The sequence below is a fragment of the Oncorhynchus clarkii genome, chromosome 3 (assembly GCF_045791955.1).
Source record: "Oncorhynchus clarkii lewisi isolate Uvic-CL-2024 chromosome 3, UVic_Ocla_1.0, whole genome shotgun sequence".
NCBI classification, from domain to species: Eukaryota; Metazoa; Chordata; class Actinopteri; order Salmoniformes; family Salmonidae; genus Oncorhynchus; species Oncorhynchus clarkii.
Genome location: NC_092149.1, coordinates 56095035 through 56112965, shown reverse-complemented (window position 1 = coordinate 56112965; position 17931 = coordinate 56095035). Strand labels below are relative to the sequence as shown.

General features: G+C 42.9%; 1 protein-coding gene across 1 annotated transcript; it reads left to right on the top strand.

Annotated features, from left to right (window-relative positions):
* Positions 1-232: 232 nt before the first annotated feature.
* On the top strand, positions 233-16745 carry LOC139399421 (DnaJ (Hsp40) homolog, subfamily C, member 3a). Its single transcript, XM_071144832.1, has 12 exons — positions 233-476; positions 2261-2368; positions 2588-2712; positions 2922-2996; positions 4955-5107; positions 5256-5437; positions 5562-5681; positions 8430-8535; positions 8665-8788; positions 15031-15163; positions 15278-15426; positions 15994-16745. Exons 1-12 carry the CDS (start codon positions 395-397, stop codon positions 16137-16139), a joined length of 1503 nt encoding a protein of 500 aa, XP_071000933.1. The 5' UTR covers positions 233-394; the 3' UTR covers positions 16140-16745.
* The last annotated feature ends 1186 nt before the right edge of the window (positions 16746-17931 follow it).

The following is a 17931-nucleotide window of genomic DNA, read 5'->3' as shown; positions in this document are numbered from 1 at the left end:
AATAAGCATCATCATCAGTTTAGGCTACAGCAGAGACAAATATTTAATTGTTGGCTGAGCCTTTTATTCAAAACCGTGACTGAACATGACTACAGCTAGATAAATGCTTTTTCATACTAGCCTCTGGCCCTTCACTGAATGACACGCACTTACTGCTTACTTTTGTGCTGCCGTGGCTCGACTCCGTTGAACGAACAGTGGGGGGCGGAGTTTTCCAACAAATGGCCCAATCAGAGCAACCCACGACCGGTGGACTCGCTTTATGTCTGGTTGGTTAACTGAGTAACGCTAGCTGTCATCTAGCTAAAAATGGGACTGTCAAGTGTTTCGTGAGAGTTTGAATTGTCGTAGGTAGTATTTTCCTTTATTTCTAAGAACTATAGACAGTTACATTATGGTTGCAATAAACCCAGTTGTGCACAACATTTTAAGTTATGTTCCTTTTTTTCTTGTTTTGATTGACCTGCGATACGAAGGTAAGCCTTCTCAGACAATGGATTTCAACCTATGTTTTATTACAGGTATGCTACCAGGTTCAGTAACCTGCCCTACAGACAGTAACTACAAGTATACTAGCTAGAGTAGGTAACTAGCTAGGTTGCCGGATTGAGTTTCACGGGAGATAGCTAGTTTGTAAGGCTAACGGTTAACAACAGCATGTGCTTCATGTATTCCATCATTTGTGTTGGCATTTGCGTACATACAGTACGTTTGTTTGCTAGCTAGGTACCTGGCTTGCTAACGTTACACCACGGAGTTGTATTTACATGGCAACAATGTTGCTACTTTCACAGCTGCCTTAAGTTGCTTTTAGCAACGCGGGTGTATTTACATACACTAGCGTTGCTTTCAGTTGTGTTGCACAAACAGTCCGCCAGAAGTTGAAATACACTTATATTTAAACTTACTGTACCGGTGGGCGGGACTGTTGGTCATTATGACGGGGGAATTTGATACAAATGATCGTATTATTTAACGTACTTTCCAAACGTGGGTCTGTTGTATTCCCACGTCCTCTCTGCTGACCTCATGCCAAAATCAAAGTACTGCACGTGCGCCATATGTGGACAAAAATAATTGACTTGTGGGGGACTTTTAGACTCATTTCCCCCTCATAAAAACCAACCAAAAATGGTCCAGACCCACATTTGGAAAGTGTTTTAATAATACGATCCTTTAGATATTGTCTCAAATTTCCCCCCTCATAATAACCAACCGTCCTGCCCACCGGTACAGTAAAATTGAGACGGAGTTGTTTTTAACTTAATGCCCCCTCATTGAAGCCATGGTAGTTCTAGGCCGACTGCTGGCTGTACTGCAGGCATTGTTAGCAGAAAGCAGCCCTATTATAGTGAACGGAAAGTTGCATTCTTAGTGGGCAGCACTGAGCTAGCCTGCAACATCATTTCCTGGAGTAACTCAAGTTGTGGATATAAATTCTTCCATGAGATGCCTTCTCACAAATAAAACAAGACAGATAATTCACCGGCTATATAAATGTGAAGTATCCGCTTAACGGTTCCACTCATGGTAGTGAGAGGAAGCCCAGTGGCCGGCAGTGGGAGAAGATGGAAAGACATTGATTTTGTCTGACATTCTGCTAATTTTCTCATCATTGAAACATTTGATCCCAATACAGTTTTATGTTCTCAAAACTAAAATCTGTTGTGAACTAAGCTTTGTAGACTTTACCCGTTGCCAAAGTTTAAACAATGGTGGTGTTTAGGAGTGCAAAGGTGAATTGCTTTATTGCACACGCGCACTTGGCAGAGTGGGTGTTCCCTAACGGAAATATGCAAATACATGCTAGAACGCACCAATAGGATCTCGCTAGCTCATGCTTGGCTCTGCCCACCTCCTTGCTTGTTCTGCTCACTGACTCATTTGTTTCCAATTGAAACGACACACCGTCTATCTTTGTTATAACTAAACCGACTTCATTTATCTTCAATGCGCTATTGAGTCCTCGCATAGGAATGAATGGTGTCACGTGATTGATGGAAGTCATTGTATTTAACATCTGGCGTCCAATGGACTGTTTTTGTGCAACCTAATACACTAGCGTTGTTTTCAATTGTATGTAAATACACCCGAGTTGCCAAAAGCACCTAAGCGGTCACCATAATCATCAGTGAAGTAGCTACCTAGCCACTTTGTATCAAATCACAAGGCAATGGAAGACTAGCTACGAGGTGGAAATACTGTAATATGCACGAATCGTGGTTACTTACATTTTGGATGACATTCTCCTTGGTTTCAGGGGTATGTGGCAAGGATGGAAGTTTGGAGAACCATTTGGAGATGGGGAAGAAACTCCTTGCTGCTGGACAGCTGGCTGATGCACTCTCTCATTTCCATGCTGCTATTGGTCAGTACTGAAGGGTTTACATTGTTGACAGTAAAATCAAACTGAATATTCATGTTTACTTTTTAAAGTAAAAAGGGTTTTATGATTAACAGATATTTTATAATAATATTTTATAATTTGTTTAATATATATATATGTATGTATGTATGTATGTATGTATGTGTGTGTATGTATATATGTGTATGTGTGTTGTCATTGCCTGTGTTTGATCATGTTCAGATGGGGATCCAAAGAACTACATGGCCTACTACAGGAGAGCGACAGTCTACCTGGCCATGGGCAAATCTAAATCTGCTCTGCCGGATCTGAGCAAAGTCATTGAACTCAAACCAGACTTCACATCGGTGAGTCCACTGTCTACTTTTAGCAGCAGAAACATAAGAGGAAGAGTGTTTGTCTTACAGTTTCAATGTCAGTGTATGCTTGAAATGTTTATTAACAGTAGTTTACTGTTAATGTGTTTTAAAGTCTTTTTCGACTAGAGGAAGACTAACTAAAGTAAATTTGATTAAGATCAAACGCGCTCTTATCTCGTCTCTCACTCTTCCAACAGGCAAGACTTCAGAGAGGCAATCTACTCCTGAAGCAGGGGAGACTAGATGAAGCAGAGAGCGACTTTAAGAAAGTTGTAAGTAATGGCAACATACTGTAACCATCTCACTGGAAGTGACTTGCAGTGGTGGAAAAAGTACACAATTGTCATACTTGAGTATATTTAAAACCAAATACTTTTTTACTCAAGTATCAAAAAGAAATGGAATTGCTAAAATGTACTTAAGTATAAACCATTTCAAATTCCTTATTAAGCAAACCAGACGGCATAATTTTGTTATTGATTGGCGGATAGCCAGGGGCACACTCCAACACTCCAACATTAATTACCAAATGAAGCATTTGTGTTTAGTGAGTCCTCCAGATCAAAAGCAGTAGGGATGACAAGGGATGTTCTCTTGATAAGTGTGTGAATTGGACCAGTTTCCTGTCAAAATGTATTGAGTACTTTTGGGTGTCAGGGGAAAATGTATGGTGTAAAAAGTACATTATTTTATTTAGGAATGTAGTGAAGTAAAAGTAGTCAAATATAAACAATAAAGTACAGATACTACTTAAGTAGTACTTTAAAGTATTTTTACTTAAGTACTTTACACCACTGGTGACTACAAGGAGTAGCAGCCAGGAGATGTCAGTATTGACCAGTGGAAACAGCTCCATCTACAGTACATCCCTCAACAACAACAAAATTATTCAGATCAACCTAATGCACTTGCGATACTGTAGATACTGGCTTTGTTGTTTGCCATATTAATTGGCAAATAGCCTAAGGCTAAGATTTAACAATGCCTACCTGAACAGGAATAAGGATAATGAAATACAGTTATGAAATTAGATGGCCTGGTATTTTTATCATTTATATCAGACATTCAATAAGCCAAATTAACATTGGAAATGTGAAATTGTCTGTCCTACTGAACACAATGTACAAACCAAGCTTAATTGGATGTCTAGTCATCTCTCCTCTTGCCCATCGGGGATAGTTTTCAGGTGCCCATTTTTTAAGGATGAAGAGTGAAAATCACTGATAGATTTTCCATTAGTGTTACAGTTATGCCCGGAGCCTCATAACATTGCCAGAAGACATAAATGCCCTTGCAGTTCTACTTTTAATGATTTGACTCCATTAAGTGGGTAGGTATACGCAGTGGAAATGTTGAAGTCGCCTAATTCTTCTAGCAGTAGAGTTTGAATGTCAGTCACTTGTCACCTTAGGTATTGTCCTGGGTCTGCAGCCCCTTGGGCCTTTGTCATTTACACATCCCTCTTCACATACTGGGAGGGGACGCAATGAGGAACACTATGCAAAATAATGTACTTTATTACAATGTAGAATAGCAGGATTGAGAGTGTTTTTTGGTTTGGCTTAAAATGATGTATTCAAGGACACTTCCCAGACACAATGTAATGCTGGTTTTTAAAACGCTAGTAGAAGTAGATTTTAAGAGACCGCTCAAGGTGTGGAAAGTTCCATAATTGAAGTCTATGCTATTGCGCGGCACTGAGTCATAGCTGGAGGGCAATATGCATTTGGACCTGTACAGTTTTATGTGTGCCATATTTTGCCAGTATGTTGTGGACAACTGGCTAGAGGTGCATGCTATCCTGCTGCTTCAGCAGTTTACTACACAGGCATGCTGTAACGCATCACACTTATTCATCACTCCCCTGCTTAGGGCTGAGCTAGCAGGAAATCCTCATAGGATAGCCAAGTCTATTTGTAAAGTATGTCCCATTAACTAAGATTGCTATCATGGCGATAATGAGCACTATGCTGGTGAATAATGGGTTCAGGGATCTGGACTGTAAGTACAGGGAGGAGTGATGGGTAAAAGCTTTTAAGAATTAGTGTTATTTGAAGTGTATTTGCAATAGTGGGTTCATCCTTTCAAGGAATGTTACTTTTTTTTCAAGTAAATAGGTAGGTAAATAGGTAGGTAAATAGTCTGGTAAATAGTCTGGTAAATAGGCTGTAGTATCTGGTGTGCTTCCTTCCCTTTTTTACTGGTTAAAAGGAATGGTTCTCTCTTCCAGCTCAATTCGAACCCTAGTGACAAAGATGAGAAGGAGGCCCAAAGTCGTCTCAAGAAATCTGATGAAATCCAGAGGTGGGTGACTCAGTCACGGGCTAACTTTGACCGCAAGGATTACATCACCGCTGCTGCCCAACTGGACCTAATTATTGAAGTGAGTGGCACACCTGACTCAACTCCTAATGTCAGAGATAAAGCAAGTCTTGCTAGTACACTATAATCTGTGGCTGTTCTGTTAGAACATAACATAACATTATACCAAATCTGTTGACACACATTGAGCTGTACTGTTTCCCTGCCAGACGTGTGTGTGGGACGTCAGCTCTAGAGAGCTGCGGGCAGAGTGCTTCATCCAGATGGGCGAGATGGGCAAGGCCATCAGTGACCTGACGGCTGCCTCCAAACTGAAGAGTGACAACACCCAGGCCTTCTACAAACTCAGCACCATCTACTACCACCTGGGTGACCACGAAATGTCCCTCAAGTAAGACTGTCTGTGAATGTGAGATTGACACACACGCAGCTTTGTCCAAAAGTAACATCCCTAGATGTAATTCATTGAGAGGATACCTGACTGGTTCTTCTGGGTGTTTCCTCTCTGTCTCCAGTGAGGTTCGAGAATGTCTGAAGCTGGACCCAGACCATGAACAGTGTTACAGCCACTACAAACAAGTCAAGAAGCTCAACAAACACATCCAGTCTGCAGAGGAGTTGATCCAGCAGCAGAGGTGTGTGTCCGTGTGTGTGTCCGTGTGTGTGTCCGTGTGTGTGTCCGTGTGTGTCCGTGTCCCTGTCCGTCTGTCTGCGTGTGTGTCCCTGTCTGTCTGGTTTGTCCCTCTCTCCCTGTGTGTGTGTGTCTCTGTCTGTGTCGCTGTCTCTGTCTGTGTCGTTGTCCCTCTGTCTGCGTGTGTGTCGCTGTCTGTGTGTCCCTGTGTCTGTCTGGCTTGTCCCTCTCTCCCTGTCTGTCGCTGTCTGTCTGTCGCTGTCTGTGTGTCGCTGTCTGTGTGTCGCTGTCTGTGTGTCGCTGTCTGTGTGTCGCTGTCTGTGTGTCGCTGTCTGTGTGTCGCTGTCTGTGTGTCGCTGTCTGTGTGTCGCTGTGTCTGTGTGTCGCTGTGTCTGTGTGTCGCTGTCTGTGTGTCGCTGTCTGTGTGTCGCTGTCTGTGTGTCGCTGTCTGTGTGTGTCTGTGTGTCGCTGTGTCTGTGTGTCGCTGTGTCTGTGTGTCGATGTGTGTCGCTGTGTCTGTGTGTCGCTGTGTCTGTCTCTCTCTGTGTCTCTCTCTGTGTCTGTGTGTCGCTGTGTCTGTCTCTGTCTGTGTCTCTCTCTGTGTCTGTGTCTCTCTCTGTCTGTGTCTGTGTCTGTCTCTCTCTGTGTCTCTCTGTGTCTCTCTCTGTGTCTGTGTCTCTCTCTGTCTGTGTCTGTGTCTGTCTCTCTCTGTGTCTCTCTGTGTCTCTCTCTGTGTCTGTGTCTCTGTCTCTGTCTCTCTGTGTCTCTCTGTCTCTGTGTCTCTCTCTGTCTGTGTCCGTCTCTGTCTGTGTCCGTGTCTCTCTCTGTCTCTCTCTCTCTCCGTGTCTCTCTCCGTGTCTCTCTCTGTGTCTCTGTCTGTTGTTCTGTCTCTGTGTGCGTCTCTGTCTCTGTGTCCGTCTCTGTCTCCCTCTGTCTCTGTGTCTCTGTCTGTGTCGCTGTCTGTGTCGCTGTCTGTGTCGCTGTCTGTCGCTGTCTGTGTCGCTGTCTGTGTCGCTGTCTGTGTCTGTGTGTGTGTCCCTGTGTTTGTCCCTGTCTTCCTGTGTGTGTGTGTATTAATAATATACCCTTGGATCATCAGAGAACACATCCATTGTAGATACTGTGTGTATCCTATAAACGATTTATTTCTCCTCTCATACATATCCTCTCCCCCAATAAGCTATTAAAAGCAGACTCTCTCTAAATGGATCTGACATCACATTTAGCATCATCAGTACCAGTCAAAAATTTGAAGTTTTTAAAATATTTTTACTATTTTCTACATTGTAGAATAATAGTGAAGACATAAAAACTATGAAATAACACATCTGGAATCATGTAGTAACCAAAAAAGTGTTAAGCATATCAAAATGTTTTATATTCTTCAAAGTAGCCACCCTTTGCCTTGATTACAGCTTTGCACACTCTTGGCATTCTCTCAACCAGATTTATGAGGAATTATTTTCCAACAGTCTTGAAGGAGTTCCCACATATGTTGAGCACTTGTTGGCTGCTTTTCCTTCACTCTGTGCACCAACTCATTCCAAACCATCTCAATTGGGTTATTGTGGAGGTCATCTGATGCAGCACTCCATCACTCTCCTTCTTGGTCAAACAGCCCTTACACAGCCTGGATGATAGTCCCACTAAGCGCAAACCAGATGGGATGGTGTATCGCAGCAGAATGCCGTGGTAGCCATGCTGGTTAAGTGTGCCTTGAATTCTAAATAAATCACCGACACTGTCACCAGCAAAGCACCATCACACCACCTCTTCCTTGCTTCACAGTGGGAACCACACATGCAGAGATCATCCGCTCACCTACTCTGCGTCTCACAAAGACACGGCGGTTGGAACCAAAGGACAGATTTCCACCTGTCTAATGTCCATTGTTTGTGTTTCTTGGCCCAAACAAGTCTCTTCTTCTTATTGGTTTCTTTGCAGCAAGTTGACCATGAAGGCCTGATTCAGTCTCCTTTGAACAGTTGAGATGTGTCTGTTACTTGAACTCTGAAGCATTTATTGTAGCTGCAATCTGATATGCTGTTAACTCTAATTAACTTATCCTCTGCAGCAGAGGTAACTCTGGGTCTTCCTTTCCTGTGGCCAGTTGAGAGCCAGTTTCATCATAACGCTTGGTTTTTGCCACTGCACTTAAAGAAACTTTCAAAGTTCTTGAAATGTTCTAGATTGACTGACCTTCATGTTTTATAAGTAATGATGGACTGTAATTTCTCTTTGCTTATTTGAGATGTTCTTGCCATAATAAGGACTTGGTCTCGTTACCAAATATTCTGTATACTACCCCTACATGGTCACAACACAACTAATTGGCTCAAACGTATTAAGAAGGAAAGAAATTCCACAAATGTAACTTTTAACAAGGCACACCTGTTAATTGAAATGCATTCCAGGTGACTACCTCATGAAACTGGTTGAGAGAATGCCAAGAGTGTGCAAAGCTGTAATCAAGGCAAAGGGTGGCTACTTTGAAGAATCTCAAATATAAAATGTTTTGTTTAACACTTTTTGTTGGTTACAACATGATTCCATATGTTATTTCATAGCATTGATGTCTTCACTATTATTCGACAATGTAGAAAATAGTCCAAATTAAGAAAAACCCTTGAATGAGTAGGCGTGTCCAAACTTTTGACTGGTACTGTAGGTCTGGGTGTGTGGTGATATTCTCGGCGAAGGTTGTCGGCAAGATGTCACTAAGACTCCTATTTTACCCCAAACCCACGTGTAGGTATGGAGATGCAGTGAGTAAATACGAGTCCGTGATTAAGACTGAGCCAAATGTTCCCCAGTACTCGCACCATGCAAAGGAGCGCATCTGCCACTGTCTGGCACAGGTATGACTATCTGTCTAATGCAGATTTGACAGGACCATAAGTTTTTTTTGAATTACTAATGAAATGTAGACGTCTTTTGTCTGAGTTTGGTTTTGTAGTTTGAGCATGTCCCTTCGTGTCCTTGTTCAGGAGCAGCAGGATGTAAGCAGAGCCATCACAGTGTGCAGTGAGGTCCTTCAGTCTGACCCTCAGAATGTGAATGTGTTGAAGGACAGAGCAGAGGCCTACCTACTGGATGAACAGTACGAGGAAGGTAATATCTAATTCATTTGTAATAATTCAATGGCTTTACAGTGCATAATTTACAGTGCATTCGGAAAGTATTGAAACCCCTGGACTTGTTCCACATTTTGTTGCATTACAGCCTTATTCTAAAATGGATGAATTAGTTTATTTTTCTTCCCTCAATCTACATACAATACCCCATAATTTACAAAAAAAGAATTGTGTATACATGCATACATAGTTGGAGTTTACATACACTTAGGTTGGAGTCATTTAAAACTAGTTTTTCAACTTCAAAAATGTCTTGTTAACAAACTATGGTTTTGGCAAGTCGGTTAGGACATCTACTTGCATGACACAAGTCATTTTTCCAACAATCGTTGAAAATAAAAGACCGATTATTTCACTTGTAATTCACTATCACAATTCCAGTGGGTCAGAAGTTTACATGCACTAAATTGACTGTGCCTTTAAACAGCTTGGAAAATTCCAGGAAAGGATGTCATGGCTTTAGAAGCTTCTGATAGGCTAATTTATATCATTTGAGTCAATAGGAGGTGTACCTGTGGATGTATTTCAAGGCCTACCTTCAAACTCAGTGCCTCTTTGCTTGACATCATGGGAAAATCAAAAGAAATCAGCCAAAACCTCAGAAAAGAAATTGTAGACCTCCGCAAGTCTGGTTCATCCTTAGGAGCAATTTCCAAACACCTGAAGGTACCACGTTCATCTGTACAAACAATAGTATGCAAGAATAAACACCATGGGACCACGCAGCCGTCATACTGCTCAGGAAGGAGACGTGTTCTGTTTCCTAGAGATGGATGAACTTTGGTGCGAAAAGTGTAAATCAATCCCAGAACAGCAAAGGACCTTATGAAGATGCTGGAGGAAACGCGTACAAAAGTATCTATATCCACAGTTAAACGAGTCCTATATTGACATAACCTGAAAGGCCGCTCAGCCACTGCTCCAAAACCGTCATAAAAAAGCCAGACTAGGGTTTGCAACTGCGTTTGGGGACAAAGCTCTTACTTTTTGGAGAAATGCAACAACAAAAATAGAACTGTTTGGTCATAATGACCATCGTTATGTTTGGAGGAAAAAGGGGGAGGCTTGCAAGCCAAAGAACACCATCCCACCTGTGAAGCACGGGGGTGGCAGCATCATGTTGTGGGGGTGCTTTGCTGCAGGAGGGACTGGTGCACTTCACAAAATAGGTGGCTTCACGAGGAAGGAAAATTGTGGATATATTGAAGCAACATCTCAAGACATCAATCAGGAAGTTAAAGCTTGGTCGCAAATGGGTCTTCCAAATGGACAATGACCCCAAGCATACTTCCAAAGTTGTGGCAAAATGGCTTAAGGACAACAAAGTCAAGGTGTTGGGAGTGGCCATCACAAAGCCCTGACCTCAATCCCATAGAAAATGTGTGGGCAGAACTGAAAAAGCGTGTGCGAGCAAGGAAGCCTACAAACCTGACTTCGTTATACCAGCTCTGTCAGGAGGAATGGGCCAAAATTCAGCCAACTTATTGTGGGAAGCTTGTGGAAGGCTACCTGAAACGTTTGTCCCAAGTGAAACCATTAAAGGCAATGCTACCAAATACTAATTGAGTGTATGTAAACTTCTGACCCACTGGGAATGTGATGAAAGAAATAAAAGCTGAAATAAATCCAATTATTCTGGCATTTCAGATTCGTAAAATAAAGTGGTGATCCTAACTGACCTAAAACGGGGAATATTTACTAGGATTAAATGTCAGGAATAGTGAAACTGAGTTTAAATGTCTTTGGCTACGGTGTATGTAAACTTCTGACTTCAACCTGACCTTTACATAACTATTCAGTATTCAGCCTAGAGTCTTCTTGGGTATGACGCTACAAGCTTAGCACACCTGTATTTGGGGAGTTTCTCCCATTCTTCTCGACAGATCCTCTCAGGTTGGATGGGAGCGTCGCTGCACAGCTATTTTCAGTCTCTCTAGAGATGTTAGATAGGGTTCATACCTGGGCTCTGGCTGGGCCACTCAAGGACATCCAGAAACGTGTCCCGAAGCCAATCCTGCGTTGTCTTTACTCTGCTTAGGGTCATTGTCCTGTTGGAAGGTGAACCTTCACCCAAGTCTGAGCGCTTTGGAGCAGGTTTTTTATTTTATTATGAGGGATCTCTCTGTACTTTGCTCTGTTCATCTTTCCCTCAATCCTGACTAGTCTCCCAGTCCCTGCTGCTGAAACATCCCCACAGCATGATGCTGCCACCGACACTTCACCAAAGGGATTGTGCCAGGTCTCCTCCAGACGTGACGCTTGGCGTTCAGGTCAAAGAGTTGAATCTCGGTTTCATCAGACCAGAGAATCTTGTTTCGAGAGTCTTTAGGTGCCTTTTGGTGAACTCATGTGCCCTTTTACTGAGGAGTGGTTTATGTCTGGCCACCCTGCCATCAAGGCCTGATTGGTTGAGTGCTGCAGAGATGGTTGTCCCATCTTCACATAGGAACTCAGGAGCTCTGTCAGTGATCATCAGGTTTATGGTCACCTCCCTGACCAAGGCCCTATTCCCCCTATTGCTCAGTTTTGCTTGGTGGTCAGCTCTAAGGTTGTTGGTGGTTCTAAAATTCTTCCACTTAAGAATGATTGAGGCCACTGTGTTCTTGGGGACCTTCAATGCTGCAGAATTGTTGTTGGTACCCTTCCCCAGATCTGTGCCTTGACACAATCCTGTCTTGGAGCTCTACGGACAATTCCTTCAACCTCATGGCTTGGTTTTTGCTCTGACATGCACTGTCAACTGTGGGACCTGATATAGACGTGCGTGTGTGTGCCTTTCCAAATCATGTCCAATCTTTTGAATTTAACACAGGTGGACTCCAATCAAGTTGTAGAAACCTCCTCATAGATGATCAATTGAAACCGAATGAACCTGAGCTCAATTTCGAGTCTCATCGCAAAGGGTATAAATACTTGTAAGGTATTTTGTTTTTTATTTAATACATTTGCAAACATTCCTAAACCTGTTTTCGCTTCATCATTATGGGGTGTTGTGTGTCGATAAGGATAAAAAAATATATATATATACAGTGCCTTGTGAAAGTATTCGGCCCCCTTGAACTTTGCCACCTTTTGCCACATTTCAGGCTTCAAACATAAAGATATAAAACTGTTTTTTTTGTGTGAAGAATCAACAACAAGTGGGACACAATCATGAAGTGGAACGACATTTATTGGATATTTCAAACTTTTTTAACAAATCAAAAACTGAAGAATTGGGCGTGCAAAATTATTCAGCCCCCTTAAGTTAGTACTTTGTAGCGCCACCTTTTGCTGCGATTACAGCTGTAAGTCGCTTGGGGTATGTCTCTATCAGTTTTGCACATCGAGAGACTGAATTTTTTTCCCATTCCTCCTTGCAAAACAGCTCGAGCTCAGTGAGGTTGGATGGAGAGCATTTGTGAACAGCAGTTTTCAGTTCTTTCCACAGATTCTCGATCGGATTCAGGTCTGGACTTTGACTTGGCCATTCTAACACCTGGATATGTTTATTTTTGAACCATTCCATTGTAGATTTTGCTTTATGTTTTGGATCATTGTCTTGTTGCAAGACAAATCTCCGTCCCAGTCTCAGGTCTTTTGCAGACTCCATCAGGTTTTCTTCCAGAATGGTCCTGTATTTGGCTCATCCATCTTCCCATCAATTTTAACCATCTTCCCTGTCCCTGCTGAAGAAAAGCAGGCCCAAACCATGATGCTGTCACCACCATGTTTGACAGTGGGGATGGTGTGTTCAGGGTGATAAGCTGTGTTGCTTTTACGCCAAACATAACGTTTTGCATTGTTGCCAAAAAGTTCAATTTTGGTTTCATCTGACCAGAGCACCTTCTTCCACATGTTTGGTGTGTCTCCCAGGTGGCTTGTGACAAACTTTAAACAACACTTTTTATGGATATCTTTAAGAAATAGCTTTCTTCTTGCCACTCTTCCATAAAGGCCAGATTTGTGCAATATATGACTGATTGTTGTCCTATGGACAGAGTCTCCCACCTCAGCTGTAGATCTCTGCAGTTCATCCAGAGTGATCATGGGCCTCTTGGCTGCATCTCTGATCAGTCTTCTCCTTGTATGAGCTGAAAGTTTAGAGGGACGTCCAGGTCTTGGTAGATTTGCAGTGGTCTGATACTCCTTCCATTTCAATATTATCGCTTGCACAGTGCTCCTTGGGATGTTTAAAGCTTGGGAAATCTTTTTGTATCCAAATCCGGCTTTAAACTTCTTCACAACAGTATCTCGGACCTGCCTGGTGTGTTCCTTGTTCTTCATGATGCTCTCTGCGCTTTTAACGGACCTCTGAGACTATCACAGTGCAGGTGCATTTATACGGAGACTTGATTACACACAGATGGATTGTATTTATCATCATTAGTCATTTAGGTCAACATTGGATCATTCAGAGATCCTCACTGAACTTCTGGAGAGAGTTTGCTGCACTGAAAGTAAAGGGGCTGAATAATTTTGCACGCCCAATTTTTCAGTTTTTGATTTGTTAAAAAAGTTTGAAATATCCAATAAATGTCGTTCCACTTCATGATTGTGTCCCACTTGTTGTTGATTCTTCACAAAAAATACAGTTTTATATCTTTATGTTTGAAGCCTGAAATGTGGCAAAAGGTCGCAAAGTTCAAGGGGGCCGAATACTTTCGCAAGGCACTGTGTATATATATATTAGAGTAAGGCTGTAACTTTACAATGTGGAAAAAGGGAAGGGGTCTGAATATTTTCCGAATTCACTGTATATAGTGCTCTTTCCAGTGTTTAAAGCACTTTTACATTTGAATGGGAGGAACTCACCTCTTCTCTAATTGCATCTTACTTTTTCCTGACATAGATGAGTCTGTCCATACAACATGCTGAACAGTGGAATCTTGTCAGGTTTGCTGTTCAACATGGTCTTGGCTTCAGTTTTTTTGGAGTGGTGTTGAGGCTTTGTAGACTGAATTATTCTGAAGGATAAAACTAGAGGGCACTGTTTTACTATTGGAGTAACGTTCATCTATAGTCTATGAAAAGCAATTATTTGTTAGACACATTGCTACTACAATTTTGAAAAAGGATGGGAGGAAAAATATGTACTAACTTTAAGTTTTCTGTTCAACAGTGATTTAGTCAGCTCAAAGTGATGCAATAGTATTATAAATGCAGAGGGAGCAATTTCCCCTCTGATCTGGACCCTAGTAAGCAGTAAGCAAAACCTGGAGTGATATACAGCTCTGCTGCCTCCCAGGCTGCACAGCACCTCGTTAATCAAGCCACTAGCAATTCAGTGGTGGCAGAGCCAACACACTCACACACTCACAAACACAGGCTCAGTGGTGCCATCTGTACCGATCCAAACGGAAGGGACCTTAACACTTTGCCAAGTCTTACCTGTGGTCTCTGGAGTTGTTGCTACAGTGTAGGTGTGTACTTCCAAATCCTACTGCTACGCTAGACCAACAATTCTCACTACCAACAATTCTCATGACAAATTGTTGAAAGGCTAGTCATGGATGTAGACTTGAAATAGTAAATTTTTAAAAGGAGGAAAGTGTGAATGGAATTGTTCCAAAACAATCGGGTGATTTAGAAAGCTCCCTCTTAGCCTCGGAGGTGTGTTTGTGTGGTGAGTGTCTTTGCGGTGTATAAATAGCGTGGATGTGTGGCTGGCTGCGATGCGGCTCAGGCAGCTTCCATGTAGCCACAGGCGATCTGGGCAGTCGGAACTGCGCGCGCTACCCGCACCAGGGCTCCATCTCCTAAACACCAGCCTAGCAACCGCAGGGGATGTTGACTGGGCAGCAAAGGAGGCGTAAATTGTCATTAAGGCACTTTATCTGCTTAGGCGTGAACACCGAGAGCGGCGGGTGGGTGGTAGCATCACAGACTCGTCATGTGGGCTTTTAAACTGTCAGGCTCCACAGGGCGCAGTAAACCGCAGCATCTCTTAAATCCTCCCTCTCGCCCAGCCGCCCGCCCGTCCGCCTCACAGAGTACGGCTGCCTTCAACCACCACACGCCACCTTCTAGTCCACACAGGCTGCTGGAATCGATGCACAGCACACTGAACTTAAGATGATTGGGTTTGACGAGACAGCGTATTATACATACCTGGTTAATCACCAGAACCAGACTTCGGTACTGCAAAAATAATGGGGGTATTGTATAGACCCCCCCCCCCCCCCCCAATTGAATACACACATATTACAGGTTATTTATGGGGCTTTACTCTCTCTGCAGCTATCAAGGACTATGAGACTGCCCGCGAGCACAGTGAGAATGACCGGCAGATCAAGGAAGGGCTTGAGAAAGCACAGCGCCTCCTCAAACAGTCCCAGAAGAGAGACTACTACAAGATCCTGGGCATTAAGAGGTGCATTACAAACTGCTATGCTGGTCGGGACTGGGGTGCTCTGCTAGTCATAGCTCATGTAGAACACTGTCGAGGAGAACAGAATTGTATTACCTCTGTTTGTCCCTGTCGCAGGACTGCCCAGAAGAAGGAGATCGTAAAGGCCTACAGGAAGCAGGCCCAGCAGTGGCACCCAGACAACTTCCAGGATCCTGTGGAGAAGAAGAAGGCAGAGAAGAAGTTCATTGACATTGTTCAGGCCAAGGAAGTGCTCACTGATCCAGGTAAATGTCCAATGGGCAGAGCTTACTCCCCCCCCCCCCCCCCCCCCAGCAGCTGTTCACTAACCAGATGTCAATGAAGACTGAAGCAGACAGATGTATAGGGTCAGATAACCCAGAGTTCATCATGCACCACTCTGTACAGACCCAAGTTCTCTAGTGCATTTTCAACGCAGTAGAAATGTTTATCCTTCATCTGCCAATCAATACTTTCATGACATTCTATATAAAATGTCACTTAGTATACTTCTAGGATTTATTTGGGCATGTTGTATGTATCACCATCTGTGCTAGATGGTCAAACCTTCAATTTGCGCTTTAGTTGTATTGATTTAGCAGTACTCTTGTCACATTGTTTGGGAGGACTCTGTGCTGTCTACCTACCCGTTCAATGAATATCAAATGGTGTCTCCTGTCATATGGATGAAAAACTAGCCACCTGTCAAATATGCGTAGGGTTCTCAACTGCTCTCGATCTTTCAGGTTCAAAACGCTGAATGCCTCCACTCAGTCTATTGTTGCTCTGTTAACAGCGTTAACATTGCTGTGTCTGTCTGTGTGCCTGTACAGAGATGAGGCAGAAGTTTGACAATGGTGAGGACCCCATGGACCCAGAGAGCCAGCAGGGTGGACACCATCAGAACTTTCACAGTGGTTTCCAGGGCTTTAACCCCTTCAGCTCCGGACAGTTCAACTTCAAATTCAACTACCAGTGAGCCTTAAGAGAGGAGCTTCTGGGCATTCATCCAGTATGGTTGTAGCTTAACCTCTCTCTCGTTCAGGGAGAGCACAATTACCTTCATGACATGTTTGAGACAACTTGAACAGATTAAAGATGTCTTTGCTGTTGAATGATATGTTTTTGGAGCTACATTCTCTGATGCAACTCTGACTTTTTTAACATTTTTAATCTTTGCAGCAACTCCCATCTTCAATTTGAGTTCTGGGTTAATTCCAAAGCGACTACACCTTTTGTGGTGTACACTGAAAATTGGTATCCATTCCTAATGTGTACATAGATACAGTACTATTTTTATATGAATGGAGTCATTGCGAATTGTAAATAAAGATCTATTTATGCTTATAGTATCATGGCATTCCTTTTGGAATTCAGTAATGTCCCATTTATACATTTACAGTGCCTTCAGAAAGTATTCAGACCCCTTGATTTTTTTTCCACATTTTGTTTCGTTACAGCCTTTTGTAAAAGGGATTTTCCCTCAATCTACACACAATACCCAATAATGACAAAGCAAAACAGGATTTTAGAAATGTTTGCTAATTTATTAAAAATAAAACACTTATGTAAGTATTCAGCTCCTTTTGGCAGCGACTACAGCCTCAAGTCTTTTTGCGTATGATGCTACAAGCTTGGCACACCTGTAGCCACCTCCTCTTTTACTGAGGAGTGGCTGCCATCTGGCCACTCTATCATAAAGGCCTGATTGGTGGAGTGCTGCAGAGATGGTTGTCCTTCTGGAAGGTTCTCCCAGCTCCACATAGGAACTCTAGAGCTCTGTCAGACTGACCATTGGGTGCTTGGTCACCTCAATGACCAAGGCCCCTCTTCCCCCGGTTGCTCAGTTTGGCCAGGTGGCCAACTCTAGTAAGTCTTGGTTGTTCCAAACTTCTTCCTTTTAAGAATGATGGAGGCCACCAATGCTGCAGAACTTTTTTGGTACCCTGCCCCACATCTGTGCCTCGACAGAATCCTGTCTCAGCTTTGCAAAAAATCCCTACAACCTGGGCTTGGTTTTTGTCCTGACATGCACTGTCAACTGTGGGACCTTTCTATAGACCGGTGTGTGCCTTTCCAAATCATGTCCAATCAATTGAATTCACCGCAGGTGGACTTCAAGTTGTAGAAACATCTCAAGGAGGATCAATGGAAACAGGATGCACCTGAGCTCAAGTTTTAGTCTCATAGCAAAGGGTCTGAATACTTATGTAAATATGAACTGCTCAAAATACAAGTGCTGACTGTAAAGGGTACAACGTGCTTTTAAATCTCTCCTGTCTCCCGAAGTGTGCACTTCTAGAATTCTCCCACGCTGCGGCAAAAATGGATATGCCTAGGCCACCCACTGGAGGACAAGGAAGAGAAGGGTAAAACCAAAGATGGTGCTATTTAATATACTGACTCAAAGGCAGGGAACATATCGACGACAGTGTTACTGTTATAAATTACAAGGGTTATGGCTGAGTCATGAATAGGCTACGTTGCAAAATAGTCTGCCGAGACATGAGTCGCTGTCTGAGCATTAGCAAACAGCGTCTGCGATATCACGGCATGTATCAACTCCTAGATATTGGTCTCGAGCTGCAAAATACTCAACATGTTTCCATTGCGGGCCGTAAAGAACACATTTTAATAGTGAATGTCCGACTAGCAACTTAGGCCTACGAGACTTTATGTAAGGGAAATGGCACGATAGAGTTACACTTGATGTTGGGGCTCATCACACAGTGACCTCAATAACCTAATATTCTGTTTGTGGAGTGCAGAGA